The sequence below is a fragment of the Pinus tabuliformis genome, chromosome 2_2 (genome assembly GCF_031772625.1).
Source record: "Pinus tabuliformis cultivar Carrire ecotype Pingquan chromosome 2_2, CPIR1, whole genome shotgun sequence".
NCBI classification, from domain to species: Eukaryota; Viridiplantae; Streptophyta; class Pinopsida; order Pinales; family Pinaceae; genus Pinus; species Pinus tabuliformis.
Window position 1 is genome coordinate 548,530,430 of NC_142300.1, and position 26,921 is coordinate 548,557,350.

General features: G+C 33.2%; 1 protein-coding gene across 1 annotated transcript; it reads right to left on the bottom strand.

Annotated features, from left to right (window-relative positions):
* Positions 1-19,228: 19,228 nt before the first annotated feature.
* Positions 19,229-20,684, bottom strand: LOC149193809 (uncharacterized). Its single transcript, XM_089406970.1, has 2 exons — positions 19,578-20,684; positions 19,229-19,484 (listed from the first exon to the last, which is right to left on the bottom strand). The coding sequence occupies exon 1, from the start codon at positions 20,458-20,460 to the stop codon at positions 19,885-19,887; it is 576 nt and encodes a 191-aa protein (XP_089263096.1). The 5' UTR covers positions 20,461-20,684; the 3' UTR covers positions 19,229-19,484; positions 19,578-19,884.
* Positions 20,685-26,921: the final 6,237 nt, after the last annotated feature.

A 26,921-nucleotide genomic window follows, 5' to 3' on the forward strand; every position in this document is an offset into this window, starting at 1 on the left:
CTCCTACTCCAAATGATGTGAGGTCTAACTGGGACTTCACATCGGGGAGACCCTTTGGTTGACGGATCTCCAGCACCATCAACAACTGGTGCTAGAAGGAGGGTCAGACGACAAGATTTTCTTGTTAAGTCTGTTTTGAACCTATTATCTCAAATGGCTCATCCTCAAATCTTACGCTAGGGGTGTTTCTCTAATTTATCCATTTATCAATTTTTAATCCCCGATGAGCCTCTCTATCACTTGTCTCTATTAAAGTTTGATGGTCAGGATGGAACATCCATAACTATGCACATTTCTGATTTTCTGAAATTTTGTGAATCTTACGAAATCAAAGATGAAGAGTTTGATTTGTGTGCTTTTCTTCCTCACCCTTGAAGGTCATGTTAATCAATGGTGCCATACCTTACCACCTGCCTCCATCCATTATTTCCATCATTTCCTCACGAAGTTTTATCAAGCCTTTGATAGGCTTGATTACTGAGATGTTTATGAAAGAATTAATCAGTTAAGAATGAAGCCTAATGAATCAGTTGAGGATTTGTCTAATCAATTATTTCACCTTTGTTATGAATTCCCTAAAGAATATGCAGATTTTGATTTCTTTGAATAAAAGTTTCAGCATTTGGTTCATGTCTCTTTGTACGTTGAACCTGAACCCCCTGATGAACTCTTGTGAATCATGAGACACCTCTAATTTCAGAGGAGGAATTTACTGCTCCTTTTTTTCTTTGTCCTCCTCCTTTTCCAATTCTGATGAGGGTGCCTTTATGCGATGATAATAAAGTTGGGAATATGTAAATCAAATTCCTAATCCATCTTCTCATTATTCTTCACTTTTTATGACTTATATTCAATGGAGGAAATCCCAAAATATCTCATGAAGCCCATGGTGAAGACTAACTCCTCCATTTCGCAAGACCATGTTATTATTTATAACTCTAGTCTCGAATTTGATCTGGATTCTTGTTATCCTCTATCATCTACATGCCATGACTCTTCAAACCATGATCTATCTTCTCCACCAACTAGTTTTTCATACTCTCTCAATTTTCAAGTTGTTGGTTCAAATTGTGATCAGATACAAGGCGGTCACATTACACAGGTAGAGGAATAAGAAGGTGAAGATTCTATCAAACTTTATTCTCTTTTCCAAAATCCTCCATGTGAAGATGATGCACTCCCATTCTTGGATGCTTTTCAATCTCCTAATCTTCGTAGTGAATCAAATGTAATCAATTCTTTCAATCAATCAATAGCCTTGGAAAACAATCATTACGATGATGATGATTTTTTTGATGTATACGATCATGAATGCTGAGGTGCATCATCTGATCTTTCAGTTTCTCATGAAGATGTTACTTTAGATACAAAATCTGACTTGGTAAAAGAATATGTCCTTATTGAAACTTCTTCTTCATATCACTATACCTTTTGCTCTACCATTGGCGATGAATCTACTCATGACAAAGATACTCCATGCTATTCAAGTCCTTCATTTGATGAGTTAACCTCTCAATTGGCACAAGGTGGTGAGATTATCCATGATGCAAATGAAAACAATCAAATCATTGAGTACCCTTCCCATCCCTCACAATCTCTTCTATTACATGAAGACAACTCTTCAAATCACCTTGCTAAAGAAAGTTCACTAATTCATTCATCTTCAAATTTGTGATGAGAAGAATCTTTCGACTTGAGCAATTTAGTTGTTGAAGTTGAAAAATCCAATAAAATCGGTGACAGAGATGGCTGCAATTTGGTGAGTAGTGGCCTTATTGAAACCTGTGGTGGTAGCTATCTTCAAACCATGCATGATTTGGTTCAATCTTCAAAATGTGATTTTACAATCTTGGAAAGTTCTGAAACCTTCCAGGGATTCGAGGCACTTCAACTTTCGTTAATGGTTATGTCAGGATCTTGTGACTTTGGTAAGCCCCTGAAATAAGTTATATTTGATTTATATCACACAATCCTTCTCTTTGCATGTTTTCACTCGATGTAAATATCTTTATAAAATATTTCGAGATTTGGTTTCTGATCGGATTCGAGAATATTCTACAGTTGATTCATCTTCATGCAAATATCTCACATCAAACTCGGGTTTGGAATGTGTATCTCTCATAGAGTCATGGAATTGTGAATATGATCTTTTCAAAGACTATATTTGGTGGAAGGAATCATGCCTGTCAAATTCATTTCTTTGTAATCAACTCCTGATTTTCCTTGTAAAAGTTGTATTACAAATATTTTCCTTCATCGCACCTGAAATACTTTTGAGTGATAATGAATGGACAAGTTATCGCGTGAATCAAATCCTTCCCCTTTCAATATGCTAACTAGTCTTATGTTTTTGTTGTGTTAACATACCCTTTAAATTATTTCAATGATTACGATGCTTGTATAGGTCATCACCAGTTCCAGGAAAACGATTCGTCATATTCGCCCTGCGAGGAAGTTGGTTCGATTATTTGGAACATTCACAGAGTTGTTCAAATTGATTTATCTTTGTTAATTACAAACTGGTAATTTGATGCTTTAAACAGCCCATCTGATCATGATTCTATCTCTGATGAATGTCATTCAACTTACTATTTTCCCATCAGCACATCTAATGAAATTTGTTCTACATCCTTTGATCTTTATGATATTGGTCAAGTAGTTGAAGTACTTCAACCTTTGTTGCTAGTTATGTAAGGTCCTCATTGTCTCGACATGATTGTTGAATATGATTAGATCTATTTTCCCTCACAATATTCTCATCTTAATCTCGTGCCTCTGGTTGAAAATTCATATTATCAAATGTTTCAGGGTTTTCAAGATGGCTATCATGAATTTTATGATCCAATCGTCGAATGGTTGGAATAGTTTTACCTAGCAAGCTCCATCGCAGATAACAAGTTTCGATATTTCCTCACGCTTTCTAAGGAGTTCGGTGTAGATGGAGACACATTTGTAGGAAGCTTCAGAAGTTTTCTAAATGATGGTTCTCATAAAAAAGGTAAGAATATAAACTATTTAGAAGCAGTGGTTATGGATTACCTTTTTGCTGATAGGAAAGACCTTGAATTTTTTGTGAAAGCTATTCAATTTCTTATCTTTCCTATTGCACATTTGTTTATATTTGTTTTAATCGATCGCATCTTTGTGATTGCAGGTCATGAATAATTATGGTGGCTACATTGGAAATTCCATTATACGTGACGTAGACCTTCTAGCTGGTTAGGTTAGGGGTAGGTCTAATTTGATTTTAGTTTACCTACATCCTACATTCATTTTCTATAGTTTGTCTTGTCTTTTCTGTTTTTGGTTTCACATTATGTTTCGCTTTAGCCATTTCTTGTCTTGTTTTCTGGTTTTGTTTCCTTGTTGTGCGTTATCTTTCCTTTCATCTTGTGAGGTTGTGCATGAATATGCTTTGTTAGATTAAAGGGAATGTGGAAAAACAGAAAAGGACTTTGTAACAATGTAACATTTGGCTAATTCTCTATCCTTCTTCCTTTTCTTGGTTACATCTTCTAGTTGATGATGTTCTGACGGAAAATATGATCCTTGCATTAAGAAATCCTTGTGTCGAACCATGACCTCCATGTCTATTATGGAAACCTCATGCTAGCACTCAGGTTTTTTATATTTCGGTGTTTTCGGGATAATCCAATCAAGTAGAGAAGGACAAGGGGAAAATCTAAACGAGAAAACCAATATAAGAGGTCTTATATATGCTTCTCTAAAGGGACAACTTCTCCTGCTATAAATACGTTGGGATCCCTATTTCGCCCATGAAATAAATAAGTTTCGATGCATAATCCTATATAAATATATAAATAAAGGCGAAAGAAGAGAAAGGCTTCATGCACAAAGAGGTGAAGAAAGCAACTCCATCGGGGTATTTTCGAGGCTCACTGGCAGCAGAGCAATGTTTGTGTCCCTGAAGTGACTCCACTGGGGTACTTCCCAGGTCTGCTAGCAGTGAAGCAATACCAGAGATGGAAAAACTATGCTTTGAAAATCTAAAGCTCGCAAAATTCATTACCCTGTCCCGATTCGAAACATTGTGTGATTGTTGGTATTATGTTTGTGTTTAATAGAGTAAAGGAATGAATGGGACTATGTTTATGCATGGGGTAAGTGGGGAAGCCATGGTAATCTGAACGATGAATCAATACTTCCTAAAGAACTAGACCTTGCATGAAAGAATTGACCAAGGTAGAGAAGTTGGAGTTCTACCAGTGTGTCACCAAGTGTTGTCGCTGCGAAAAACACCCTCCAAAATTTTGCATACACTCGAATTTTGGAGCCTACTATGGATCTTGTGATCAATCATTCCATATTCACTAATTTGTCAGCTAATGCTTTTGATCTCCCCTCTTGGATTGGAACTGTCGAAGTCACTTGCTCACACATGCTTAGTCCGTAACAAGTGCATGAGCACATTCTTTTATGAAAAGCTTGGACAAGCATATCATGTTCCATCAATATTGTACATGTGCGATGTTCAATCCATGTCGACAATCAGTGCACCCTGACAACAACAATTTCTCACATTCTAGCTACGTTTGTACTTCCATTTCAGTGAGTTTTGCAAATTGTCGCTCCCACGCACCTTTGTTTTTGCGAGTGTCATTTTCATGTTTTCGATTGTCAATTTCACTTTCTTTCACTTTAATTACTGTCATTTTCATGATTATTTTCTCTGGCAAGTGTTACTTTCACTTTTGTTCACATATCTCAAGATTCGTTCACACTATAGCAATTGTCGTATTTTCACATGTTAGATATCACACAATGTATATATGCTTGTTTTGGTGGTTTCAGAGATTATATTTGTGTGAATGATTTTTTCTATCCATGTAAACATCATTCACACCCATTCCCAAATTTTTAAGCATTGTCGCACAAGTGTCATCACAGTCGTCGCAAATTGTACCTTTAGTGTCGCACTTGTCGTAAAGTCATCGCAAAGATATCACATTCAGGTAAATATGTTGTTAACATGTTTCGTATGATCCATGTTGTTGATTTTTCAAAGTGTTTCAAGTGTGTGATCATAGTCAAGTCATATCATTGTTCACAATAGTCTCTTCGACCCCACACTTAGCCAAATTTCAGAAAATTCCCAGCAACCTAGCCTCATCCAGCCCTTCTGAATTGTGCATTGTGCAACCTCAACCCTCAAGAAGTGACCTTATCTCTTGAAATTGCGCAATGTGTAGTCTCTGCCTCCCATAACTGCGTATTTCACAACTTTAGTGCTCAAACCCTGACCTTGGCTCCCAGAATTGCGTAATTATTCCTCCCAGCCTAGCCTTAACTACGCATTGCATAGTTTCTAGCCTGAAGCTCATCCTTGAGCTCCTGAATTGTGCAACTGAACAATGGCCCAACCTCCCTTGTCTCCCGAAACTGTGCAATGTTCTCTCCCAGTGCTCATCCCCTCAGCCTGTCACACTAATCTCCAGAATTGCACAATTTTCTCCCTTTTCTCAGCATGGATTGCACATTTCATAGTCTCAAGGCTCAAGGCTCCCCTTAACTACTTGAACTGTGCAAATACGTATTCATTGAGCCCTCTTCCCAAACTTCCATCTAGTTCCGGCTCAATCAATGGATCAATATGCACAATCTTAAACTAGGGGGTTTTCAGATTGATGTTGTCTTGTCATGAGTGAATTGTAGAAACAGGTACCTTATCATGCCATGGAAATATGATGAAGAGGGATATGAAGGAAGAAATGCTAGAAGACACATATGGAGCTGAATAGATAATATTATCATCAGGCGAGAAGACGAAGGAACACTGGACTATAATAAAAGATCAAGATCAAGATCACATGGAAGACTCTTCATCTTCAAGTCATAAGGAGGAGGAGGAGGAAGAACATATACTGTATTATTACGAAGACGCAAAGAAATAAGCAACAAGAAGGAAAACTTGGAAATGTCACATCATCATGCATCCCATGTCATCAATTTCATGTCATGTGTTGTCAGAAATCATCATATGCCACATCATTAATGTGGATTATGTAATTACCTATTCAAAATGTATTGTAAAGTGGAAGTCCAAAGGACACATTTAGAATATGAAGAGTCATGTAAAGTCGAAAAGTCATAGGAAGTTAAATAGTCATGAGGGTAGTCATAGATTCAAAAGGAAGGTGAAGGATCACCTCTTGGTTATGTATACACCCTCATTGTATGAGCAAAGGACTTTTCACCTTGGCTCCTCCTGCAAGGCATTAGAGAGACAAGCTAGTTATTTTTAGGAGTAAGGAGTGGCTCCAAGACTCCATTATTGGAGCTAGTGATGTTCATTGTATACATGTGTCTTGGAACTTTTACTTAATAATAGAAGCCTTCATGGCTGGCACATTCTTCATAAATGGATTATGAATATTTATAAGACTATTATGAGGATGTTTGTATTTCATGTTTTATTTCATTTGTGCTAAAGTAGTTGAACTATTTCAGTTATTTTAGTACTTATCTTATTGATAATTTGTTGTAAGGATTGTTATTGTTGTCCCATCCCTATGGATTATTCTACAGGATGCTAGACAAATCTTTCTCATTGATTGGTTGTAATGACCATTGCATCTTTTGTGAACTATTCTGCTGGATGTTAGACAAATCCCTCTTGTTTGCGTGTGTCTCTTCTTGGGTGGTACTATTACCTTTCTCTTAGAGGATCACTTTACTATTTCCCTCTGAAGTAGAAGAACTTTGACACACCTACAACCAAACACTCACTAGGCATACCTTCTTGCTTTTCAAAGGAACCACGTGTTCCTCTCTTGTTGACAGTTAGAGCCAAGGAAACTTTGTAAGAATACATGACAACCAAACTGATATTCCAAATGGGCTCCTACTCCAAACGATGTGAGGTCTAATTGGGACTTCACATCAGGGAGACCCCTTGGTTGATGGATTTCCAGCATCATCAATAGGACTCTAACCCAAACTAGAACTAGTTCCAAACTCTCAATGGTGGAATTGAAATTGACCATCCATTTCTTAAAAAAAAAAGCATAATATCCCCAACTCCATCTTGAGAGGACTTTTTTTTTCATTGCCCCTTGATTTTGTGATCATTAACATCCAACATTTCCCCAATATCAATCTCTAAGGCTCATAACCAATCATTTTAGCACAATTCTCAAATGTCCATATTTTTTGGGGTTTCCACTAATATTTTTATGCTTGCAAAACACCCCACTATGGTTGAATTCTCCATATCCATGATTTTATGTGGCTTTATCCCTTCTCCTAATGCTATATTGGTTTTGTCAATTTTCCTTTTGACATATTTCCAGTTCTTACTATGCTTACCCAAATTTCCCATTCATATCCTCTATGAATCAATATCCATATTCATCTTAGGTGTAGTTTCACTCATCAATTCTCCCAAGAGGAATATTATAATAAAACCCTCATTTTGGTGTGTGGCTAAATTAGCTTAAAATTGTAGTATCAATCTATCACTCATCCCCATATTGCTATCATCCTCATCATTGATTGGGGTGGAGTTGGATGTTTAGTAAAGATAATGATTCATATCCTCTACATCATTTGAAAGGGAGTAAATGTGTAGATCCTCCCCCATCCTAGATCCATGTAATTAATTAGGTGCCATAGTGTCAATATCATTCAACAAACTTATTGGTTTGAGTGGAAAATCCAATGTCCCATAAAAAATCCACTACTTTTGAAATCCAATGTCCCTAATAATTGAACCCAATACTTCCATCGTTTCTTCGTCCAATGGTTGTGCTTTGTGCTGCTTAGAGAGTGATAAAGAGAGGGCAAGGTTTCCACTTGAGGTCTTCAATGAATTCTATATCTGGTGTCCCTCAAAAGAGTATTCCATATAATCCATTTGTTCCTCATCCATAACTCGAGGTTTGTTGTCTAACATACCCTAGGTTTCACCTACTTTAAATTTTATAGCTTTAACCTAAGCTCCTAACCCTATCCATAAAGCCAACATATATCCCTCAAGATAGATTACATACTTCTAATCATATATTTCAACTAAAATCATTATTTAATATTATAATGAATCAATATCTAATTATTGTGATATATTGATTTGAATTGGATCATTATATTATTTTTCACCCATCTTGATGCTTACAGAGTGGAAAAATTGGAGGAATTAGCTCATAAGACCATATTTACTAGTGGGAGTGAGTTTGGAAAATTGGGGTCTAAAACCTTTCGGGAGTATTTTGATTCATTAAATATAAATTTTGGGGTAAAAAATTGCCACTTAAGTGCATAATATTTTTGTGATATTCTACACACTTAGATCTTTCTAGTGGTGCAAGAATCATCTCAATTAGAGTATGTATGCAAAATTTATGCCACTTAGAAGTTTACCTTCATGTTTTTACCACCATAATTCAAGAGGATGTCACGTTAGACCCAATTATTCATGGAAAATGGGCTAGGCATGTGATTGTGATGAAGAATACTCTAGAGGTGTCCACATTATAACTCTCGTTAAGAGTTGAAGGAGTCGAGCCTAACCACTAGTAGGCTATCAGGCTATGTTATAACTGAGCTACTAAGAGGAAAAGGGGTTTAAAAAGAACAATATAAATTTATGATTTTACTTTAATTTATTGATTCTATATTATTAGTTTTAGTATGAGTAGTAATCATTGAAAATTTAAAACTTGGTGTATGAGTGTGATTTTTATATGGGTAAATAAACCATTATCCTAATTAAATTGTTATTAAGAGAAAATGTCAACATTGTCAATATTTTATAAATCTTAATTTCACAATTAAAATTTACAAGTTTAATTAACAAAACAAATATGATCAAAATTATTTACAAATTTATGAACATGTTTAACATTCTACAAACTCATGTGCAATATTACATATCAATGTTTTAGAATATTTTCTATTCTAAGCTAATGTCTATATTGAAGGTTTGATGAATGAAAGTTGATTACAAACTAATTATTAACCCAAATCAACTAAGTACTCAACCATTTTGTCGAAGGATTATTGTGATAGTAGAATAAGCATTGTATAATTAGTGCTTCTAGCTGTTAGGTACTTAATGCTTGGGATTATGGTATTTTGTAAATATGTGTGTAAATAATTAATTAGGATAAATATGAAGAGTAAGGTGAATATCAAGGGTCATAAAACCTATAGGAAGATGAAACCAAGAGTTACTTCACCTTGTATTTATATATGGCTCATTCTAGTGAAAATTTCTTAACATGTGGAGGTATTTAATCCCCATATTGGTTGCAATATTATAGAAGTAGTAATTTTTAATAACTCCACAATCTTTCTCACTCATTACATTCTCTTTGGAGCTACTTCCCTTCTCCCTTGCATGGGGTGGTAATTTTGCAGTTCGACTACTGCTTGGGTTTGTGGACTTGGTGGTTGGAGATCGTTGCTTGATCTGGTTTGTTGTGAGTTTATTTCTTTTAGCCATTATCACCTAGCAAAAAATTTATTTGGATTAGGTGAATTGACAACCATTTAATTGAACCAACTAGACACCTTATCACTAAATTGTGAGCGCCGCAATCGTTGGTTATCTTAGACCATTCAGTCAAGGGAAAGAAAATATAAATAAACTAAGAAACATAGTTGTTGGCTATTGTTTCCTTTCCTAGACCAAATTTGTAGTGTAAACACTAGAAACTAATGTTTTCCTCTCTCCTTGATCATTGTATTTCTATACAAATACCATATGCATTGACTCTGTCAAATCCAACACTAATTGTTGTCCCTAATCTACCTTCTTGTGACATTTCTCTACCCAAACCATTCCCATTTAAAGGTTCATACATGTCCACCTCACTATAAAAGTCCCAATGAAGGAAACAAGGAGCCATTCCTTGCATGCTATAGAGCATAAGGAATCACCATGCACTTTTGAATAACAACATGTACGTTTATTTTCTACTAAGATATTTACTACCAATTTGGCCATTTTCATATGAAAAACTATCACAAAGGAGCATTGTTGCTTTACAAGTGTTGATATTATGCATTAATACATTTATCTACAAGCAATGATGGTTAGTATCCTCCATGTGATGCAACAAATACTTCCTCTAGTTCTAAGAATAAACAACTAACATCTAGGAAACCCTAAAGGCTTGATAGCTTAAACTTAAACCTCATCCAAATTAACTTTATCATATCAATCTACAAGGGACTTAGGATAGTGGGGTTTCTCACCTCTTCCTTCAAGTGTGAATGTAACAAGGATTTCAATGTTAATGAACTGGTAAGGATATTATGGAATTGCAACTTGGCTTCTTCATTAGCAGCAACAACATTTGCAATTTCACCCACCACCTAAAATTACTTATGTATAGAAACATTGTAGCATTCTACCTTTTTGCAACAAACAATTGCTTGAACATTGTGTTTTCATAGGTAAGGGAGTAGGCATAATTAAGGCGAGAGATCTAATATTCACTGTGTCCATTGTGGTAATATTGGACATTAGACAAATACTTGTAGGATCCCATGGGAGAAGATGAAATACAAGTAGAAACAAAATGATGGAAATGGAAAAGCTCATAAACCAACTAAATCTATTATTGTTCATTACAATACTAGCATAAATGATGATTTATTCAAAACTTCATTTTCTCCTTAGAGAGATACTTGGTTGCTTAACAATGGTCCAACTTGACACATGACCTTTTGGAGAATTAAATAATTGAATGAAAATGTAGACAATGTAATGAAATTTACAAATGGTTCTAGTCTCAAACCTACCAGGAATTGGCACTATCAAGCTCAAATTTCTTGTATCCCCGGATTTCCTTTTGCATAATGATCTCTATGTTTTTGAGTTGTGAAGGAAATTGTTGTCTTTTGCACATTCAACAACAAGGTCATTCCATTCACATTTTTTTATGGAAAAGTTGAAATAAGGAGGTCTTTTGATAACACAGTCGCCATGATCTAATGTGAAAATGAAAAATTGTTGAAGTTGAAAAGGAATTTTGCATGGACACAAATTTCTACATACTTTTCTCACCATGATGAAGATACATTGTCTTCTAGTCTTTTGTGGCATTCTATTTGGTCACATCAATTATGATAATATTTGTACGTTGAAGAAAAATAGTGTTTTTGGTTTTCCTCTATTCATAGACATCAAAAGAAGCAACCTTTTCATGATTCCAGTTCAAGATCACATAGAAAATAGGTTGATACACTTTGACTTGCATGGCCCAATGCCTATTCCAATTTATTTTGATAATAGATATATCATGACTTTATTGATGACTACACTATGATGTGTTGGGTTTATTCATTTAAAAGATTAAAAAAAATAATTTAATAATTGAAAATTAAGCTCAATCTCATATTAGCACTCTTCCTACTAATAATGGAGTGGAATTCACTTCAAATGAGTTTGACAACAATGTTCACCAACATGGACTCAAGCATCAAACTAGAAAAAAAATCAGGCGCTAATATTCACATGCTTTTTCCAAAAAAAAGTATTCACCAATTTCCATTTTTGTCTAAATGTGATTTGCCCCAATTTTATAGTATAAAATTATTTTACCTTAAATATTACCAAAATTTTAGATTGAGTATCATAAAATTGTTAGAAATATAAATATTTTTACAAAAATATTGTCAAACATTTTACAGTTTGCACATTAGGGACTAGTAATATTCACTAAGGTTTCTAAACTTTAAGATAAACTTCCATCCCTAAAATTTTCCCTGCATCAAAATATTGTCCCATACAATCCTTAGTAGACTACTCTAGCAAAAGAATGAATAAGATATTCTTGAATATGGAACATTAAATGTTAATTTTCAAGAATGTGAAGTTGATGTTTTCGGTTGATGTATCTCTATGTGTGGTGCATGTAAAAAAAAGGAGTCCAAATCATGTTATTGGGAACAAAACCCCTTATGAAATGTGGTATGGATGCCACGGGGGCTTCACTGGGGGAGCAATATCATACCGTGTGGGTTCATATTGGGGGATATATATTGAGGGAAAAATGACATAATATATTGGGGGATATATAGGGGGTAACGGTTTTTTATATTAGCAAATATAAAAAATGGAGCTTAAAGTTAATGAAAAAAATATGAAGGGACGTAAAAAATATTAATGAAAAAATGGATACCTACAATATCTAGTGAAAGTAAGGATTTTTTAAATTGGGAAGTTGTATTGGGTTCATATTGGTAGGGGGTTAAATAATGTTATTTTTAAAGGGATTTTCCAATATGTAGTCAAATTAAGGGTATTGTTTAATATGCCACGAATGCACGTGATATGTGAGAGGTTCATTGAGTGAATCCCCCGTGATGGATGCATTCCTTTGGTGAGGCATCTTAGGGATTTTGTTTCCACCTGCTATGCCTTAATTCTTAAGGAGCAAAGAAACAAACTTTGTGTAAGGAGTAGAAAGTGCATCTTTTTGGAGTAATTAAATACATGAAGGTATATCATGTTTATGATGAGCTAAACATAAATTTTAGTCATTCTAGATATGTGATTTTTCTTAAATTCATTAAGAATGACAAGATTGTGGAGTGGTAGCTTGATTATCTTGATAGATTCACCCATGTAAATACATATCACAAGTTTGATGATGAGATTCCATATCATGAAAGGGGGTACCTAACTTGGATCAATCTTTGGAATATCCTTTTGAAGTGCCATCTCTACCTCATGAAGAAGATTAATCCATTTCATCAAAATAGGGAGTTCAATTAGGTGATGTGATTAAGAGGATAAAGTGTAAACTTTGATTAGATTGTAGCACCATCTCAATTAGTACAGTAACCTGAACCATCTTAGCAAGGTCCACCAAAGTGGTGCATAAACAAACTTGGAAGTGTTCATACTAATGAGGTTATAAAGATAGAAACTTGATGTTCAACTAGACAAGATGGAGGTGATGTACATAATTTAGATTTAAGAGATGTAAATGATATGAATGTTTCATATGATTGTGAATTGAATTTATCTACTAACAACTTTGAACCAAATTCATTTGTAGAATCTTTGTCTCATGATGAATGGAAATAAGTCATGAGAAAGAGTAAGATGTCTCATCAAGAATAGGATGTGGAAGTTGGTGGATCCTCCATTTGGAACCAAACTAATTCATTGTGGATGGGTCTACAAGGACAAGTATAAATTAGATGGATAACTTGACAAGAATAAAGTGAGGCTTGTAGCAAAAGGATTTGCTAAAAAAGAAGGCATAGACTATGAGGAGACTCCCCTCCCACTGCCCATGGCACTATGAGCTACCATTCATGTATTGTTGGATTTGGATGTACAAAATAGGTGGATGATTCATTACATGGATGTGAAGAAAACCTTATTGAATGGAGACTTGAAAGAAAATGTCTACATGTCTCAACCAAAAATATTTGCTCTGAAGGGTCAAGAACAATAGGTATCTAAACTCATTAAGTCTCTATATGGCTTGATGCAAGCACCTCACACATGGTATGGAAAGCGTAGTAACATAACATCTTTTGAAGATAAAATTTCAAGCATTTTTAATCTTGATGATGCAACTTTGTTTGTGAAGAAAGTTAGGAAAATAGTTGTATATCTAGTGGTGTATGTATATCATTTTTGATAATAGAACAATGAAGCATATATTGCATCCATAAAGAAAGAATTGAAGAAGGGTTTTCAGAAGATACTCATGAAACATATTCACTACTACTTGGCTATTAAAGTAACTCATAATCCAAAGCATGTATTCATTTCCCAAAAGAAGTAAACTGGGAAATTGTTGAACAAATTTGGCATGGTGGATTGTAATCCTTTCTCTCCTTTGATGGAGAAAAATCTAAATATTACATCAAAATAAGGGAATGAATTTCAAGATACAACTAAATATAAACAACTTGTGGGGAGTCTTATCTGCCTTACTACTACTATGCTAGATATTTCATTTGCAAATGGGACACTTTCAAGGTTCTTACAAAAACTTTGTGAAGTACATTGGTGCACTAAGGTACTCGAAGGAAACTCAAGACTTTGGGCTCAAATACTCTATGGTGGATTACTTCAAACCAATTGGGCATTCATATTCAGACTTTGATGGGGATAAAGAGAGTGGAGTATCTACTTTAAGATACCTCATGAGTCTTGGAGCAATAATTATCTCTTGGAGATGACAGAAAAAATATATTCCAATAGGTTCCACTACAGAGGAAAAGTATGTGGCTATTGTAGATACCACATAACAGAAACCACTAAGTACCTACTAGGTACTTAGTGGCATGGCCTTTTAAAATTCAAAGGAGTCCCATGTGTCATGTATTAGTAGGGCACATCCCGACATTCAAGCTTGGCAGGTACTTAATAGAAGCCACTTCCAGTACTTAGATTCCACTTAGCATAAACCATTTTGATGGATTGCGTGGTAATGACTAGAAAAACCCTTAAACACCATGGCTTAGTCTATTCCAGTTCCATGAAAATTCTTTAGTATATAAGGAACACTAGCATTCATCATGAGTATAAGGAACTATGAGGGTTTTGCATGAATTGAAATGCAATTGTAAATGTAACTTATGAAATAGATTGAGAATTGATGAATAGATTCAATGGGATTCGTGTTAGATACAAAAAAATTATAATGTTATTTACACTCTGGAAGACATTTCTATTGATTGGGTGGATAACCAATTTTAGTTCTTTTAGCCCAAAGTTAGTTGATCTTCCTGTTTAGAGCAACATTTTATTTAAGATGGGCTTGGGCCTTGTAGAATTGAACCAACATGCCTTCAAGAGGGACCAAGATCTTAGGTTGGGAATGGAAGCATCACGAGGGTGCAAAAGAGGAGCAAAAACCCCAAAACTAACTTACCCACCATGACCTAACGTGTTGATGGTTCAGAGAATTACATACTCAATCTTAATATTGCATTTCTACTTCATTAATTCATCAAATATTCAATTCACTCTTATGTATTAGCCACTTAGTAAGTATATTTAGATCCTATACAATATATTAACCAAATTCCAAGAGCATAGAGAAAAGTTGACAACCAAGATGGAAGCACCAATTTCATTGGTGAAGGATGAACTTTTAGTTCCTTTTATTCCAACAACAAATCCAAATACAAATTAAGATCCAATGCTAATGGTTATAGAAGGAGATGCACTAACAACATCTAAACCAAGATATAGAATAAAAGTAAAAGGCAAAATAACATCATAAATAGACATAAGTTAAAACAAAACAAAAAAGATAAGGACCACCAACAACCAGACTTGTGCCAACATCCTTGGCCATTCTAGCATCCCTTAATGTAGGCGTAGTTACAAAGCCAACTATGATAATAGCATATATAAAAGAATAACATTAACACTCTTAGATTTGATGCATCTACTAGAAGACTCAAAGTAAGTGCAAAAGGAGATCATGACTAGCAAATAAAGTTGTGGCAAATATGACAAAGTTAGTGTTGAAAGTCGCGACAAAAAAAATTAATTAACATACAATTATCAAATATCATTTAATTCGTTAATATTAAATATTTAATTTCCAACCTAGTAGTAGAAGGTAGTGATATAGTTTCCGAGTTTAACTTAGCCATTTTCATATGGCATGTCTATTAATGATATAATTAAAAATTAACATTACTTAAATAAAAATAAATTTAAATTTATATAACTATAAATCAATAACTTTATTAAAAAATCAGCTAAACATGTGTGTAGCCGCCACCACCAAAGCGAGAATAAATCTTAAACTTTTAAAAACTGTGCTAATTTTAAAATAATCCTCCACCAGCACCACCAGAATGACACTAAAGTGAGAATAAATCTTAAAATTTTAAAAAGTGTGTTAGTTTTAAAATTGTTAATGGAAGCAGCGTAAGATTTGTATTTAGATTACTGATTCATTGGATGTTATATCAAGTTTTAAAGTGTAATTTTTTTTAATTTAATAATAAAATTAATAATTCCTTTTTTAAATGCAATGGGGAAAAGAGAATAGTGATTTGAAATTAAAGTAAATATATCTCTATAATAATTAATTGATTGTTATATTAACCAGAGAGATATCACTTTTTTTAGTGGTTCTTAATATAAAGATTTATATTAATTTATTTTATTTTAAAAATTTTAAAATTCAATTTTTTTTAATATATAAATATTAAAAGATAATGTCAGAAGTGATGAAGATTTGGCAATTTTTATTAATGATCACTTTTGGCAATTTTTATTAATGAGTGCATATATTTTAGGATTAAAATTATGAATGGATGGATGATATAATTTTTGTATATTGGATTGTAGAAATATATTATAAAAATTTGTTAAAGATAATAGTTTTCATAGGAGTCAGCAAGTTTAAATTTTTATTTTTATGAGTTTTATTTTTAAATTTTTTATGGGTTTTATTCATAGAAAACCCCTGAGTTTTATTTTAAAATTATGTTAAACTGTGTAACTCAAATTTGGACATATCTTAAAAATTAGATTCTTTTCTAAAATTAAGATGATTTTCTATCCACGTAAAAGTTATGGATGTGATAGATGAAAGTTTCTATTCACTTAAAAGTTATGAATGAGATAAATGTTACAAGATGAAGGTTACTCTATCTTCTATAAATCAAGATGACATATTTTTTTGTCTAAATAAACATATAATGATTAGATTGATTTATAAGTGAGGTTAAGATGACAATTTTTGCCTAAATAAACATATAGAGATGAAATTAATTTATTATTAAGATAAAGAGACAATTTTTGTCTAAAAAAACATATGAACATGAAGCATAAGTTACAATATCTTTTATACTACATAGCAACCACTAATTTGCATTATTTAGGGAAACATTTTAATTTATTTTACATTATTTTAAGATTTTTTTAATTTTTATAATATTTTCAATCACTCTTAAAGAGTTGTTTGTTTACCTAAGTGAAAAGGATAACAATCCTTTCTCTCAATCACCCAAAATAAACACAAATAATTATCAAATATTAACGAACAATAAAATTATAAAAAAATTTAACTATCTATAAAAATAAATAAATAAATTTTAACACAATCAATATTATTATTATAATAATAATAATAAAATTATACTAAAAATTAATCTAGAATATATTAATATTATTTAAATAAAAATATATAATCAAATTTAAATGGGAAAATAGGTCATTTTAGTTAAATATTGAAAATAATAAAATTTATTTAAATTTTAATAAAATTTTAATTTTAATTAGCACACCAATATTTAACAGGAAATTTATGATTTTATAAGAATTAAAATATTTATTTTTTTAACTTTATCAGAGAAGACCCCTACATTATTTTTAAAAATTAAATAAAAAAATAAAAGAGAACCCACAATCTACTTAACCACTGAACTATATAAATCTTTGCAAAAGTAAAAAGTAATATGACGATGCGTTCACCTAGCCATGGGCCGGAGTACCTGAGTACCCGGTAAAACGCTTCACAACGTCTTTCTTTTTCTTTTTTCGAAACTATGTGAAACGCATGATTGAAAATGTTTTCGCGTGAGGGTCTTTATAGCTAAAAATGGGCTTGTGGCACCACTCCCAAAAAAGCTAGTATCTTAACACACCCGTCACTTATTTATTTATTTTAAATATTTTTTAAAGAGCAATGATTCCCGTCACTTATTTGTTTATTTATTTTAAATATTTTTTTAAAGAGCAATGATTAATCAGGACTTAGGAGTCCTAAGAATGAAGTAAAAAAAATTTGGGATGGTTTATTTCTTGAGTCTAATTCAATATAGCATATTATTTTAGAGAATTGAATATAAGTGATGATGGAGTTAAAACTATATATATATAAAAGGAGAAGTAGTGAAAATATTTTACTTATTATTAATCATAAATAAAATATTTCACCTCATATATAATAAAAAAATAAAAATGAATATATGTTTTTGGTTTGTTTAATTAATCTTATTCTTAATTCTCATAGGAAAGATAGGTCATTGGTTCAAATCCCTTTTGGGTGCTTACCTACCAAGAAAAAGAAAATCTTTCCAAGTACAATCTTTACATTAGAAGTAACTCTCTACCACATAAGAAAATTATTTAATTTAAATTGCACTCTAGTAATATATCATTGAAATGTTTTATTATACTATTTTTTTTCTCCCAATTATGTTATATTAGTAAATAGATATTAAAAGTATTTAAACTAAAAAGAATATTTCTAATAATTTTTAAAATTCTCTCTCTCAACTATGGGTTGAATTATATCTTACCTATATTCAATATAGAAAGTCTATAACATATATATATATGTCTAGTCTAACTTAGAGACGAAATAGTATTTTTTACATGAATCTTATTATACAATTTCTAGCAAGAATGTGATTTTTTGTAGTTTAAAATACATTTTTGAATATATTAATAGATTCAACACCTTGTCAGAGGTTTGGAACACTCGAATTCTACAAATTTGTAAAAAAATCATTATATATATAGATATATGGAATTTAACATTAAATTTTATAATTTCCATAATACTCAGTAATATGACGATCTCTAATTAAATTTATAATTTCCATAATACTCAGTAATATGACGATCTCTAATTAAACCACTTTATAAATTTTTATTATTAATTTAATATAAATAATAAAATATATAAAATATTCATAATATAAAAATCTCGTTATTAATATATTTATAAAATTTTTACATATTTACTTTACATTACCATGTATTTATTAGAATTTAGAAATAACATTTTTCTTCACTAATTATCTCCATTATTAATTAATAACTAAATTATAACCTATATATTTATATATATAATTATTAACCTGAGAAACTGTACTTGCATAATCAGAGTTCCGCATATACAAATAAAAAATTTGTTTTTCCCTTTATTTTAATCTGCGAAAGAAAAATATTTACAAAGATAAGAGTGAAACTGTACTTGCAGGGTGATAGTTCTACGTGATACAGAATCAAGTTCTACATCATAAAAATTATGAAAGGCAGACCAAACTGCAAAAGTCCTAAGACCCAGTACTCAGAAAACTAACCAGATCGATACAACCTGAGAAGTACTCTGAATACCAACCAGATCAATACAACCTTTTGTATGGGTTGAATATTCATGTATCAATAAAGCAAGAACTGTCAGACAAGTCTGCAATTTTCCTTCTAAAAATATTTCCCACTGCAAAGAGTTCATAACAGAAATTTAATAGCACTCCCCTGTAGTAATAAATTGAGAGGTATGTGGTAAAAACGATACCCCTCATGATTTTTAGTTTTTCATTATTAAACATATACAATACAATTAAATCTGGTACAACCTGCCCCATACATGAAACTCTCTTCAACTAAAATTGATGTGCTGTCCATCAAATTTCTACAATCTACAAACAAGTGAACCTTTCACAAAATTCTGCAGTTGCATTCATAAGTACACCCTCACCCTGTGGAGATGCAAACTTGTCTCTGTTTTTCTGACCTACCCATTATCAACTAAACATGACTTGTGCTCTGTCATGTTTGTGATATTCAAGACTTACAAGTTATGCAAACTTGTCTCTGTTTTTCTGACCTACCCATTATCAACTAAACATGACTTGTGCTCTGTCATGTTTGTGATATTCAAGACTTACAAGTTACAAGTCATTTGTGCAGAAATTCTCACTGCACATGACCTTCTGCTTAAAAATATTCATAATACAACATTACAGACTAAATCCAATTCAAAACCAATTCCAAATACAATCTAAGGGTCACACTGTGCTTTCCATTCCACATTAGTACTCTGTTCTGGATGCCGCTGCAAACAAGACAGAAAAGAAACAAGAATCCTAATTCCAATAGCCCGCCATTAACTATCAAGAAAAAGCTATGAACCCTTAAGTGGGCTTCAGATCGTCAAACATGGACGCCCATGACCAAATCCCGCCACTATTAACAGGCGAAACTCGATCATTATGCTGAGGAGTACAGCCGCGAAAATCCTCTGGCTCGGCTTTCAATCTCAAGGGACTTTTCTTCTTCTTGGCATCCCCGCGCCCAAAAACCACCGCCTCCCCATTCTTGAGAGCCAGAGTAGGCGGTAACCCGCCCAAGCGCCTACAGCTGCGATTTCCTCTGCAAAATACCTTCGAAGCTGAGACATACAGAGTCGGCTCCGAAGGCGGTGGTGGGCGGAGAAAACCGTGAACAAATCTCCGAACGCGGCGCTTCGTTTTCTTTAAAGAAGACACAAGCCTCTGGACATACGGCGTCGATTTCCCCCGCTCGCGCTTCGCTAACTTCAAAATCTCCAGCCTGTGCTTTGCGATTCCAATCCCCATGCTCTGCAAGAATTCATGGTTGAAAGATGCAATATCCTCCGTTTCCAGCTCGTTCTGGGCAAACAAGAGGCCATACTCGTAGACCAGACAAGGTTCCAGGTCCGATTCCGAGAGCCAGCCGAACCAGTCCATGATAATCTCAATTGGTCCCAATTTCCCGACGCCTCTTTACATGTGACTTCGCAGAGCTTTAAAGCAGAGAGCAGTTGAACAGCCCTGGCCGCGTTCCCGCCGATTGTGCATGATGACAACTGCCGTACCTACAATTCGGCATGATGGTAAAAGTCAAGGACGACAGGAGCACAGATACCCCCTGGGCCTCTCAACGACTCCATTTTCTATAAGAATTTGTTATACGTCAATGTTAACGGAGCAACCTGTGATTGTTATACATCAATGTTAACGGAGCAACCTGTGATTGTTATACATCAATGTTAACGGAGCAACCTGTGAGTTAACGACAGGAGTCGAACTGCAGACCTCTCCCTCTTAAAAGTTGGGATCCTCTGGACAAAACTTTCAGGATTTGACATCGACTGTTCACAGATAAGTATTATTAAGTTGTTTTAAAGTGGGCCGCCTTTGCTATATTCCCGACCCATGCGTAAAGGGAACGCCCGCGAGACAAGGGAGTGATACAGGAGGATCCCAAGTGGCTGAGTATAAGTGCGGGAACATGACACAAGTAAATGGGAAAGCGCCATAGTTTGAAGCAGAGTGAGCGTAATTAGCGGCGGTATTTGCAAAAGTATCTGCAGTTTCTTGCATGTATTTGACTGTGGCAGGTGTATTTGTCAATGGACAGTTATAACTCTAGGGCTGATTTCACACTTAAAATGCTCCAGGTAGAGTATTTTGATTATCAAATTTCAAACATTGGACATAAAAATATGAAAGTCAAATACGGTATAGATTTGCACGTGAAAATGACACAAGATTCATTAAGAGAAGTGAATAGATATTTATATTAATTGAGTTAAGAGTTTATTTTATAGTTTAGTATCCATGGGTAATAATATTCGTTATTAAAGTTGAAATTTTGTTATATTTATTAAAATTAAAAAAATTAAATAATTACATAAAATATTTAAATTATATCTACTCATAAAATTACACGTCGAAAAATTAAATCCCTATCCGTTCATATTAAATTTATATTTAAAATAAAACTAAATTTATATTTAAGATAAAGCTACGCTAATATGTGTATAATTAATACAAACATAATAGGCTTTGAAAGTTACGCGGCTTGAATAAATAATGAAGTGAATAGATGACATTAATGTTGATACAAACATGATGGGCTTTGAAAGTTAGGGGTTGAAAATTACGCGGCTGGAATAAATTCATTATTTATGGTTTGGAAGATGATAGATTAAGGAGTTTTATTATCACATTTTAACATTGGATTTAAAAGTATAATAGTGCAATACAATTTAGATATTGATATATGGATGTGAAAATGACACCAGATTCAATAAGAGAAGTGAATATATCACATACATGATGGGCTTTGAAAGGTCGAAAGTTAAGGGGTTTGAATAAATTCATTATTTATGGATTGGAAGATGGTAGGTTAATGGATTTGATTATAACTTTTAATATTGAACATAAAAGTATGATAGTTAAATACAATTTAGATATGGATGTGAAAATGACACAAGATTCATTAAGTGAAGTGAATATATCACATTGATGTTAATACAAACATGATGGGCCTTGAAAGTTAGGGATTGGAAGTTAAGGGGCCGGAATAGATTCATTATTTATGGGTTGGAAAAGGGTAGGTTAAGGGATTGAATAAATTCATTATTTATTAATGGGAAGATAGTGGGTTAAGGTGTTGGAATAAATTTATTATTTATGGGTCGAAAGAGAGTAGGTTAAGGGTTAGGCCAACAAAGTGTTAGAGTTAGTAGGGTAGATAACGTGGATATAAGAAATATGATATTGAGATTATAATATTGAAATATATTTAATTTTAAGTTGGGATTGGAAATAAAGATAAAGCAATTTTTTATAAATTGTATTTAGGTTGCGTTGGTTATTCATGAGTTGTTCTAATATGTTTTCACTGGAAGTTTTTTTTAGTTTAGTAGGGGATATGTTGTAGTGAAATATATAACTATATATATGATATTTTATAATTTTATATTTAAATTGAATTAATAATTATATAAAAAATTAATATTAATAATATATTTTTTTTCTTTATTTTTAATAAATTTAGACTATTTAGAATTCAAAAAACATATAAAAAAATTAAAAAAAAAGTTATCATACATATATATATATATCTAACTATATGTATTATAAAGATTTTAATAATACCATTTATATAAATTACACATTAAAAATATTTTATTTTTTATTTTACTAAAATCATAAGACATAAAGTTATGTATATATATAATATTATAATTATATAATATATATATAATATTATAATTATATAATTTTGAATTTCTATAAGTTTATTAATATCGATTTATATTTATATATTTCTTTAATTATATGTTTATTTATTAAGTTTATATATATATATAATTTTGAATTTTTATAAGTTTACTAATATCCATTTATATTTATATATTTTTTTAAGTATACGTTTATTTATTAAGTTTATTAGTTTTTATATGTTAATTAATTATATGTTTTGAATATAGTTATAATTTCACAGCTTGAGTGGGCCTAATGGTTAAGAGCATGTGTTTCCTCTTAAGAGGTCATAGGTTCAAAACCAAAGGGGGTAGAGTATGTATGTCTTAGTAGACTTATTGTTCCACAAACAAGGGGGTCTCATACACCAATTAGGTGTTTGGCTTTGTCGTGACCTTAAAAATGGATAATAATGTAATAATATCGTACTTGGTTGTAGAGGTCCCTTCTCCCACAAACAAGGGGGTCTCATACACCAATTAGGTGTTTGGCTTGGCTGTGACCTTAAAAATGGATAATAATGTAATAATAACAAATTGAATTGATTTACTACTTTTTACTTTCTATTATTTTTTAATTAAGTTTACATTATGTTTTACTATTTTATTATTTTTATTCAATACTTCATTTTATAGACACCACAACATCTCTCTCGTACTTGGTTGTAGAGCTCCTCTCAACGCAAATTAAAAATAAAAATATTTCTATACTTATATATATATATATATATATATATATATATATATATATATATATATATATAATTTAATTGTAAATTATAGATTCATCTTACCATATAAATTAAAATAATGATGATTCATATTGATAACCATGATATTTCAAAACTTCATGTTGAAATTTTATATAAAATATAAATAATATTATAAATAAGTAGCATAGATCCATCTTAACTCTTAATCTATCATAGGGATCAAATCTCTTGAGGTGTAAACATTTCCTCAAGTTTTGCATTCAAAAGAGGTTTGCATCTTCAGAGATTGCATTCTATGAGGATTATACATATTTTGGTGCTCTAGGGACTCTCAAATAACAAGGCTCAAAGCTATTACAAGGATATACTCATTATGAGCTCAATTTGTCACATGTAGGAATTGAACGGTGATGGGGAGGATACCATTTTTCTCAACCAACCAAGGTACATCCAATTTTAAATAGGTAATATTTTTTATCTATCTATCTATCTATCTATCTATATATATATATATATATATATTTGAACCACGGTGAATTGTAACACATTGGAGTAATTTGGGTGAGGCCCAAGATCAAATCTTTTAGCTGCCACTATAACACGAGTATATCCAACTGCCTGTAAGCCAAATATGCCAATAACTTATGACTTAGCAAGTCGATACATCATCAAAGAGGGGGACACCTACTCTTGGAGCCTTATCATAATGGGTCAAAAAGAATTGATCCTATGTGGATGGGAAACAAACCATTTTCCCTAAGAATTGTCTAAATAGTTTAGATCCATCGATGAGAAATGAAAAGTTTTTTTTACTAGTGACTAAGGTTCAATTACAATGAGAGAATCTGACTCTTAAGGTTTCCAGGAGGCACCTAATGGTAGTGGTTGAATGCATGAGAGTTGTGTTGAAAATGCAGTAAGAAAATCTCAGTTTGACTTGCCTATGTCAAACTAGAGAGAAAAATTGAAATTCCACATCAATGGACAACTTTGATGAGTTAAATGAGGTAACATGGTTGTTATCACTTAGTTAGCTTAGTTAATTCGAGTTAGGGGCATGAACTTTAGTTGTGTGCAGTGATTCCTAAATTTTAGGAGTCTAGGTTGAGTTAATTTTAGTTGTAACAATTTAATCAATTAAATTGAGCTATGGTGAGTTAAACTAGTTCCAATTGTTGGAGGAACTAGTGGAGGGTTTAGTAGTGGGGTGGGTAGTCAGTCACAACTCAATGGTCAACAAATTAACTGATCAATCAAACTAAATTAGCTCATGCATGCAGAGAATATGAGTTACCCAGTTGAGATTGGAGTTCAAGGGAAGTGTACTATCAATTATAGACTATTCTGAGGTGTACAGGTGGTGCATGTAGTCAGAGGAATATCCTTAATGAATTGTGCAATTCCTTGGAGGAAAATTCCTATGAAATAGGGGCATAATTCCTCATTGAACAACAAAAGGAAGTAGGAGTTTGGAAGGCTAGAAAATTGGCTAAGTATTGCCCTAAGTTAGTCAGTCAGGAAGAGAGATAGCTTATACACTTGCAGAGGTTGCTCAAGCTTGAGAAAACATTGTATTTCTTCTCTATTCCTTGATTAATGCAATACAGATAGGAAGGGGTTTTGAGCAGTGGTTTTCCCCTAAATAATATTTGTATTTGTGTGTTCATGATGCATGTTTATGATTTGATTTCTCGATCATGAATTGTTTTCCGCATATGAGTAGAGTATATTTGAGTCTTATGTTTTAGTAAATTGCATGAGCAGTTTTGAATCTACATAGAATTTATACATGGTATCATAGCAGGATTCACAGTAGAGAAGAGAATTTGAAGTCGTTATTGCAGCATGATCGAATTTGCAGGATCAATTCTTCTGAGTTAGCAAGATGGTGTTCTATGGTCTAAGGCTTGAGTATGCCCTTGAGGGTAGCTTGAACTTTGTTGCTTGGAAGGATTGCATGGAAATGGTACTAGAGGATAATAAGTTGAAGGAATTTGTCAAGATTGACATTCCAAAACCATAATAATCTGACATCAAGGATCTAGCAGAATGGAGGGAGTGTGTATCCAAGGCAAGGAGAATCATATTGAAGGGTGTGAAGGACCACATTGTATCCAATATCCATGGGAAAGAAACCCCATATGCAATGTGGCAAGAATTGATGGATTTGTTGCAGAACAACAACGACCAAAGGAAATTGGCACTCAAAGATAAGGTTCAAAATATCAAGATGCAGAAGGCTGAATCTATTCAGCAGTATTTAACCAGGCTCACACAATGTCATGATGAACTTGGAGGAGTTGGGGTTACTGTTGTAGAGGTTGATCTCGTGAGCCTAACCCTTCTAAGCCTTCCCAAGAGTTGGCACAATTACCAAGATTCAGTAAATGGGAGGGAAAAGCTACCAAGTTGGGAATACCTTTGGTCTGATTTAGTATAGGAGGAGATAAGGCAAAATACTAGAGATGGGACCTCATCCAAAGAAGTAGAAGAGGACTTTGCATTAGCCAGTAAAGGAATGAAGGCCAAGGGAAAGAAGTCCCAAGGTGAGGTTAATTACAGCAAAGAGGGAAAGAAGAAAGACTTGTTCAAAATCAAGTGTTTCAGCTGTCATGAATTCGGGCACTATGCCACAAAGTGTCCACACAAGAAGGAGAGAAAGAAGGAGCATGCAATAGAAGCAATGGGTGAAGCTTTGGCTTCACAGTTTGAGATTGATTTCACCCTTATTGCATGCATGGTGAGCACAGTGATGGGGAGTGGGTGGTACTTTCATAGTGGTGTCTCATTCCACATGATGGGGAATAGAGAGTTTTTCAATGACTTGGAGGAGAAAGATCTCTAGAGGAACATTGAGTTTGGAGACGATAAAAGGTACATGGCTACCTGGATCAGTACAGTCACCTTTCAGAAGGAGTCAGGCTCCCCTCTCAAGCTCAAGGATATGACATTTTTTTCGAGTCTAGAGAAGAATCTAATATTCGTTACATTTTTGAAAGATTGTGGTTATGATGTGATCTTCAGCAAAAGGAAATTATTCCTAATACACATAGCCATAGGACATGTGAAGCAGATCAGTGCTCGAGTTAAGAACCTATATGAAATTTAAGTAGAAGATGCATGCAAATCCTTGAGGAGCAAGGAAATGGTGAGAAACTTGGTGGTTGAAAGGGAGCTTGATTTACCTCTCAAAATGGAGCCTCAAGAAATTGTGGAGTAGCCACAAATGGAGAAGCAGAAAGGAGGAAAAGTGGAGACATCCACTAAAGCAGAGACCTCCAATAGGGGGATAGTTCGATCTAATTTGGTAGAAGGAGCACATGTCGCCATACCTCCAAGTGTGAGGTGGGGCGATGTGAAGCCCTTGTCCAAGAGTTTCAGAAATTTGGGCAAGGTTCATTGAGGTGTTCTCCTCATGGATCATTACCCTTGCTACGTGGGC

Coding starts and splice junctions, on each gene's coding strand:
- LOC149193809 (XM_089406970.1), bottom strand. CDS start 20,460: ATGGACTGGTTCGGCTGGCTCTCGGAATCGGACCTGGAACCTTGTCTG.